We start from the raw sequence: 7,263 nt of genomic DNA on the forward strand, positions 1-7,263 counted from the left end.
ACCACACAAGACCAGTTCAGCACTTTTGCCTTTATCACACTCAACACTTGTATCTCCACGTGCCAAGTCCTCAGTTGGAGCTCATTTTCTGCCAAAGACAAGACACAGGGGGGCCCACGGTGAGACCCTCGGCGGGGCAGGGGCAGCGTGGCCAACCCCTGTGCGGGGGCAGAGGAAGGGGCACCCACCTCGTTGAGCCAGTCGATGTAGGCGGACACGCGGGTGAACACCGTGGGCTTCCTGATCATGTTGCAGCTCAGCCCGGAGCCGAAGCTGACGATCCCTTCCACCTCCCAGATCCCGTCCTCGCGCTGGCAGTTCAGGGGGCCGCCGGAATCGCCCTGCACGGAGAGGTATGTGCTGCACACCCAGCGCTCCTGGGCTCCCCACTGACACACCCCTGGCCATCCACCACCACGGCTCCATCCCTTCCCCTCCTGTGCTTCCCATGGGAGCTGTGGTCCTACACCACGCCGGCACCCCTGCCAACCAACCCATCCCCCTGTGCTGGGGGCAGGTACCGCCCAGAAGTGCCGGCACTCACATTGCAGCCAGAGACGACACCATCACCACCAGCACACACCATGGTGGTGCGCACGGTGCTGCCCCACCAGTTCCACTGCGAGCAGGTCTCGTAGTCCACCACGGGCAGCAGAGCCTGCTGCAGGACATCGGCCAGGGGCCCGTTGGCTGTAATGACATGCAAACCTCGTACCTCACAAACCCTGTGCCTGCACCCCCTCCCCAGGGACCCTCTGGGGACCCCCTGCTTACTCCTGATGCGTCCCCAGCCAGTGACGTAGCAGGGGTAGTCGTTGGGCAGGATCTTGTCGGCGTCAGGCAGGCAGGCAGCCCGGATGGTATCGCTCTCCTGCACTTCCTCCTCCAGCTTGACCAGGGCGATGTCGTTGCTGTGGGGACAGATGAGGCATGAGGATCGGTCCTGGGCTGTGGGATTGGAGGTCCCTGGCAGCAACACCCTCCATCCACCTCTAACATATCCCATCCCCTACATGATGAGGAAGGAGTTCCACTTCTCATGGACAATCGTCTTCTCCACACCCACGGCCACCGAGCCGGGCTCGTCATCCACCGACAGGTCCTGCTTGCCCAGCACCACACGGTACGTCAATGAAGAGCTGCCCAGGGAAAAAAGCAGGGTGTCAGTCCCCACAAATGCCTTACCTCCATGGCACAGACCTCACCCAGCACCCTGACACCCACCTGATGCAGTGGGCGGCCGTCAGCACCCACTGAGGGGCAATCAGGGTCCCGCCACAAGTGTGATACCAAGATCCAGAGCTCTTGTACTGCAGCGAGATCTGCGATGGCAGGGGCACAGGGTCAGAGCAGGAATGTCCCCACCCCTGTCCCCACCCCCATCCCTGTGCCCCCCTTACCTGCCAGGGCCAGCTGTGGGCTACGGCGTCTTCACCGCCCACCACGCGGGTGCCCAGCTGTGGTGGCACGGCCGGCTGGCCGCATCCGTAGGCTGTGTGACACCCGGAACAGGGATATCAGAGGCTGCCTGAGCCCATGCCCAGGGCCATGGCAGGCACCAGGGTCCCTTTCTCCCCCTGCCTTGTCCCCTCCCCATCCCCTGCACTCACCGTAGCCCAGCAGCACGACGAGACAGATGGCTCCCAGCATGGTTGTGCTTGACCAAAGGTGCTGCACTGGGGCTGCTCAGCCTTCTTATAGGGCCTGGGGACCTTGGAGTGGCCCCTCCTGCCGCTGCCATGTGGGGACTCTCCCACGCTGGGGGCACGGGGTTCCTCAGCCCCATCGCCCCATCTTATCACACTCCCTGTCCTGCCTGGGAACGGCCACATCTGCCCATGGTGTGCTGGCACCCTGATGGGACGTGGCAGAGACACCTGGCCCTGCTCTGGGATGGGCAGGGTCCCTCCTGGGGGGCAGCTGGTGGGTGCCCCATCCACACTGCTCTCTGTGGGGTGCTGGTCAGCCCTGCTGTACCCCAAACTCGAGCACCATCTGCCCCAGGGCACAGCCCCCCACACCACCACCCCTCAGGGACAAGGTCCCGTTATCTCATGCTCGACATGGCCAAGACCAGCCAAACCCCACAGGTGCCACAGGGTTGCTCAGGGGGCAGGTGCCAGCAGTGGTGCTGATGGCCTTCGAGAGCACCATGTCCCCACACCTGCTGCTTCCCATGCCAATGTTCCCACATTGCCAAGCCTCACCCCCATTCCCTGCCACCTCCTGCAGTGGCCACCTGGTGCCCACAGTCACACCCCATTCCCCAGGCTCCTTCCCCCCACCCAAGCCCCCACCACAGACATGCCCGTCCCACGGCTGCAACCACAGCACCCAGCACTTAAGAAATATAATATTTATTTGGGATTAAATTAAAAAAAACATAACACACCCCCTATATCGCCACTTGGGGGACAGTGTGGGACAAATGTGGGTCTTTACAGTCACCCACCAACACAGGAGCCTCGATGATGATGATGGCAACCACTTGTGGCCACCACGCTCACCCTCCCAGACTGAATACAACATGAAAAAACATAATACAGCCCCACGAGCCAGCAGCTGCCTTTCTGTATGTCTTCAACCAAAACAAAGAGAGACACAGCTCCTGGGGGCTCCATGCCAGTAGGGTGGGCACCCACCCCCCAGCACCACACACACACACACACACACACACACACACACACACACAGAGCCCGTCTGCCAGCACCTGGCCCTCGCCACGGCCTTTGTCACCCGTGTCACACGTGGCAATACCGACAGACACTGAGCCAGCGCGGCCACCACAACACCCACCATGGCCACCTGGGCAAGCCCCCATCCTGCAAACCTCCCATTGCACACACAGCAGACAACAGTCCAGGCACAGGTGTCCCAGGGACGGGCATTCTGGACACGGCTCCCCTGGGACTCAGCAGCAGCAACCCCCGGCGCAGCTGCGGGCACGGAACAGGGGCTGCTCAGGGTGGGGGGCATGCTGGGGATGGGAGGGGGGCACGAACAACACCTACAGACACCACAGCAAGAGGGGAGGGGGGAGCTGGGGCCGACCGGGCTCTGCCAGCAAGGTGGGCGCTGTGCCGAGCCCGCGCCGGGACCTCGTTGGCAGCCGGAGCAGCACGTGGCTCTGGAGCAGCACGTGGCTCTGGAGCAGCACGTGGCTCTGGCATCGCTCCCGGCGCGGTTGTCACGTGGCACACGCAGCGTTCCCAGCCCGGGCACCGCTGACCAGTCCTGCCCAGCCCCGTCACTGCGTGAAGGTGGACTGCAGCTCCTTGAAGGCCGCCTTCCTCTGCTTCAGCTCCTCCGCCTGCTTCTTCTTCTCCTCCTGCTCCGCCCTGATCTCCTCCTCGAAGCGGCTGGCTTCGTTGATGGCTTGTGCCTGCGGATGGACATGTCCAGCTGGGACAAGCCCTCCTGCACACCCCAACATCTCCACCTCCCACCCGCCCATCACCCGGTACCAAACTGCCCTCATGCATCACCGTCCTGCAGTGGGACCCCTCTGCCCAGCACCTGCCTCACCTTGGCCTCGAAGAAGTTCTTGGCGCCTTTCACCCCCTCCGTGGAGACGTCGATCTCGGAGAGCCGGGCCAGGGCGTGCAACCCGCTGTCCTCCTGCAGCTCTCCTGCTGCTGCCTTCCGGAAAATCAGCAGGAACTGTGAGGGGAGACAGTGGTATCAGCTTCCTACAGACCCCAAAGCCTCCATGGTTCCTCCCCACCTTCTCTCCACCACAAACAGCGGCTGGGGACACCTCCCTGCCAGCGTGAAGCCCTTCAGCCCCCCTCACCCCTCACCTCTCGAAAGCTGAGCTTGCTGTCCAGGTCTTCATCCACCTCCTTGATCATGTTCTTCAAGCCCAGGTGTGTCTGTGGAGCCCCCAGCTTCTCCATCATCAGCTTCAGCTCCATCAGGTCAATGAAGCCGTCTTTCCCTGCGTCGTACCTGTGGGATGGAGGCAGAGCCCATGCAGCCCCCTGCAGTGACCCCCCCAGCACCAGACCCCCTGTGTGCACTCCCACTGGCCAGGGAATGAGGAGGGATCAGCAAGGACTTGGGCACTGATGATCTCCGGCAGCTTTCCAGACCACAGGGAAGCTGCCTCCGAACCGCTAACAACCCCCCGGAGCATTATCCAGGATCGTGTCTGTGCGGCACTTGGCAGGAGAACCTGCCGGGATGCTGCCAAACCTGCTGCCGGCTGCCTGTGCCAGGAGCCTGAGCACATGCTCCCCTTGGCTGCGACACAGGATAACAGGCCATGGGGCTAATCCCACTGGGCACTGCTCCCCCTGTCACCTCCTCCTCCTCCTCACTGTGACACCTCCAGGTGACCCATCCCCACTGCCCAGAGCCTCTGACATCCCATGCTCCAACATGGCCAGGTGCCTGGGCTTGGCCAAGAGCTCCAGATGCAGCTCTGCTCACCAATCCCGCCTCTGGACCCTCTCAGGAGCACCTGCTCTAGTGGAATGTGTCTCTGCCCATGGCAGGGGGACCTCCTTGGGGGGTCCCTCCTTAGACCCCTGCCTGTGGCCACACCACTGTCCCCTCCAGCCTCCCACCAACAGCCCCTCTGCCCGCTCCCTCTGTCCGTGCGTGTGGCACCATGGGCTGTGCCGTTGGCACACTGGCATGGCACAGTGGGATCCCAGTGGGGAGCCAGCACAGAGCCATGCTTGGTACAGCTCCACATGCCGTAGGTGGGCAGCTCCACGCTGCACTCGTCGTGACAGGGCTTTTTTTTGTGTGCCTTGTCGCTGCAGCAGCCACGCAGAGCCCCGGCTCCCCACGCCGCAGGTCCGTGACTCATCTGTACCTTCCCTGCTGCCATCTGCTCTGTCCGTGTCTCCAGCAGGGCCTTCCTGATCTCCCAAGCTGACAGGGACCCCAAAACACAGCTGGTCCTGCTCTGGCCATGCTCACCTCTGCCTGCTGCTGCCGTCACCCTGGGAGTGGGGCTGTGGGCTCAGACCTCACATGGTTTCTGCCTCCAAGACCCCTCTTGGAGCATAGAATCATAGAGTCATGGAATGGGGTTGCAAAGGACCTTAAAGACCATCCAGTTCCACCCTCTGCCATAGTTGCTCCTTCCACTATCCAAAGTCGCTTCAACCTGGCCTTGGACACTTCCAGGGATGGGGCAGCCACAGCTTCTCTGGGCAACCTGTGCCAGGGCCTCACCACCCTTAAGGGAAAAATGTGTTCCTAATATGCAATCTAACCCTGCCCTCTGTCAGTTTGAAGCCATTGCCATTCCCCCTTGTCCTGTCACTCCATGCCCTTGTCCAAAGTCTCTCTCCATCCCACATCCCACATCCCACAGAGTTTCTCTGCAAGGGGCGAGTTGCCCAGCCTGGCTCTATGGCACTGACCCATGGAAGCCATCCCCCAGCTGCAGGGCACTTCCTTGCTCTCAATCCCCTCCTCCCTGTTTTTTGGGGATGCCAGCATCCCTCAGCATCGCCCAAAGGGCACCATCTCCCCTGTGGCGAGGAAAAAACCCTTCTACACATCACTTTTTCCTCTACACAGCCGGATTGCCACATCCCTAGGACAGCAGCAGCAGCAGCGAGGTCAGCGTGACACGGCTCTGCTCCAGAGCATCCTTCCCTTGGGTGACCCCCCCCCCCCCCCTCCCCCGGCTCCCAAACCTCCCCGGCGCTGCTCCTTTCGCTGCAGCGAGACGCCGCAGCTGTCAGAGCAAACACGTCTGCTCCGCACACCCGCTCCGCCGCCCGCGCGGCGCCGACACCCGCACCGCCATCTGCGCCGCGGCCGGAGCACCCCCGGCACGGCCACCCATCGCCTCCGGCACCGGGAGCCGCAGCTGCGGCCCCCCTCCCGGGACCCCGAGCTGTGCCCCCGCGCCGCAGGCTCCCTTCTGCTGCAGTCCCAGGAGATGGTCGCAGCAAACCCGCGCGTCTGGCTCGCTGCCATGTCCGGGCGGTGGGTTACAGCCCCCTCTGGGAGCAGGGAGACTCCCTGCACTTCCAGGGGTGATGACAGGGTGTGCGTGCACCCTTACACAGCCCCCCAACCTTGGGTTTCGAGGGTCGCTGCCTCCATCCTTTCCGCTTCCTCCATCCCCCCGGTCATGCCCGAGCGAGACCACCCGGGACGCTGACGCAGATCCCCCCCGGTGCCAGATGGGATGGGGGGTATTGGCACGCCGCAAATATGTCTTCGCCTGCACCATCTCCATGCTTCCCGGAGTCCCACTGCCTCCACGCCTCCCGCACAAAGCACCCAACGTGCGCTCCATGGGGATGCTCCGGGCCGTCCCGCTCGCCCCTGCCTACTCCCGCGCATTCCCAGCAGGACCGCGGGATGCAGCCACCCCGATTTCTGGCTCCCCATGGAAATTTCCAGGGTTCGAGGTTTGCCGCCAGCTTCCCCCCCCCCTCGTCCTCAGGGGCCGGGGGCCGAGCTCGTGCTCGGAGTCACGCTCCGCCACGCGTGGTGGCACGCAGCGGGCAGGGATGCTGGGGACACGCCAGCCTGGCAGCTGCGGTCCCGGGGGCGCCAGGGAGGGCGGGAGGTCCCTCAGTGCTCCAGCAGAGGGAATGCGGGGGTCCCTGGTCCCATCTTCCAGCCCCCCTTCTCTGGCCTCAGACCACCATGGGGGACGGGAGGCCCCTCTTGCAAGAATTAAAAGGTGCGCAGGAATGTCTCCTGCCAGGAGCTGGGGGAAGGCGTCCCCGCCATCAGTCCTGTGAGGGGCTTGGGAGAAGAGGGGTGTCCCTGGCATCCCTCCTGAGAGAGGCAGAAAGGGGGGCTGTCCTGCAAGGAATTGGGGGTGCCCCGGCATCCCTCCTGCACAGAGCTGGGGCTGGGGGAGCCTCCTGCACAGAGCCGGGGGATCCCTCCTGCAGAGTTGGAGAGGCATGGAGGCACCTCTCGCAAGGGATGGGGGTTTCCGTCCCGCAAAGGATGGGGGGGTCCCGCCCGCAGGCACGGGGCGGGAGGCGCTGGGGCATCTGCCCTGCCAGAAGCCGGGATGCCGGGGATGCAAGAGCACGGATGCCGAGGATGCAAGAGCAGGGATGCCGGGATGCCGGAGGTGCGGGATGCCGGGGGTCTCCCGTCCGCCCCGGCGCTGCCACCCGGGGAACTCCCCCCTCCCAGTCCCCCGCACTCACTGTCGGAAGAGCCGCTCCATGTCGCGGAGCTGCCGCCGGGAGAACTCGCGGAACTCCCCGGCGGGGCTGAAGACGCGGCGGCCGCCGCCGCCCCCGGGCGAGCCCTCGCCCACCGCCC

General features: G+C 63.9%; 2 protein-coding genes across 4 annotated transcripts; both read right to left on the reverse strand.

The window, feature by feature from the left end:
* Positions 1-19: 19 nt before the first annotated feature.
* CTRC (chymotrypsin C) lies at positions 20-2,230 on the reverse strand. 2 transcript variants are annotated; one of them, XM_027702904.1, is made up of 8 exons: positions 1,611-2,230; positions 1,401-1,492; positions 1,225-1,322; positions 1,014-1,139; positions 775-911; positions 545-690; positions 189-341; positions 20-88 (listed from the first exon to the last, which is right to left on the reverse strand). In XM_027702904.1, exons 1-8 carry the CDS (start codon positions 1,648-1,650, stop codon positions 71-73), a joined length of 810 nt encoding a protein of 269 aa, XP_027558705.1. In that variant the 5' UTR covers positions 1,651-2,230; the 3' UTR covers positions 20-70. The 2 variants fall into 2 exon arrangements, with proteins under 2 accessions (XP_027558705.1, XP_027558704.1); XM_027702903.1 differs by having other exon boundaries at positions 545-911.
* Positions 2,231-2,341: 111 nt separating this feature from the next.
* Positions 2,342-7,257, reverse strand: EFHD2 (EF-hand domain family member D2). 2 transcript variants are annotated; one of them, XM_027702914.1, is made up of 5 exons: positions 7,146-7,257; positions 3,801-3,948; positions 3,526-3,660; positions 3,168-3,382; positions 2,342-3,131 (listed from the first exon to the last, which is right to left on the reverse strand). In XM_027702914.1, the coding sequence occupies exons 1-4, from the start codon at positions 7,163-7,165 to the stop codon at positions 3,248-3,250; spliced, it is 438 nt and encodes a 145-aa protein (XP_027558715.1). In that variant the 5' UTR covers positions 7,166-7,257; the 3' UTR covers positions 2,342-3,131; positions 3,168-3,247. The 2 variants fall into 2 exon arrangements, with proteins under 2 accessions (XP_027558715.1, XP_027558714.1); XM_027702913.1 differs by lacking the exon at positions 7,146-7,257 and adding an exon at positions 6,045-6,345.
* Between the last annotated feature and the right edge of the window lie 6 nt (positions 7,258-7,263).

This window comes from Neopelma chrysocephalum, unplaced genomic scaffold (genome assembly GCF_003984885.1).
Source record: "Neopelma chrysocephalum unplaced genomic scaffold, ASM398488v2 Primary Assembly neopelma1_200, whole genome shotgun sequence".
Classification (NCBI taxonomy): domain Eukaryota; kingdom Metazoa; phylum Chordata; class Aves; order Passeriformes; family Pipridae; genus Neopelma; species Neopelma chrysocephalum.

Excerpts from the sequence above, each read along its gene's own strand:
- CTRC (XM_027702903.1), bottom strand. The coding sequence starts at position 1,650 with ATGCTGGGAGCCATCTGTCTCGTCGTGCTGCTGGGCTACG. Across the intron at positions 1,493-1,610 it reads CGTCGTGCTGCTGGGCTACG|CCTACGGATGCGGCCAGCCG; the intron begins GTGAGTGCAGGG and ends GGTGTCACACAG. Across the intron at positions 342-544 it reads GTGTCGTCTCTGGCTGCAAT|GGCGATTCCGGCGGCCCCCT; the intron begins GTGAGTGCCGGC and ends CTCTCCGTGCAG.
- EFHD2 (XM_027702913.1), bottom strand. The coding sequence starts at position 6,268 with ATGGAGCGCACGTTGGGTGCTTTGTGCGGGAGGCGTGGAGGCAGTGGG. Across the intron at positions 3,661-3,800 it reads GCAAGCTCAGCTTTCGAGAG|TTCCTGCTGATTTTCCGGAA; the intron begins GTGAGGGGTGAG and ends CTCCCCTCACAG. Across the intron at positions 3,383-3,525 it reads AGAACTTCTTCGAGGCCAAG|GCACAAGCCATCAACGAAGC; the intron begins GTGAGGCAGGTG and ends GTCCATCCGCAG.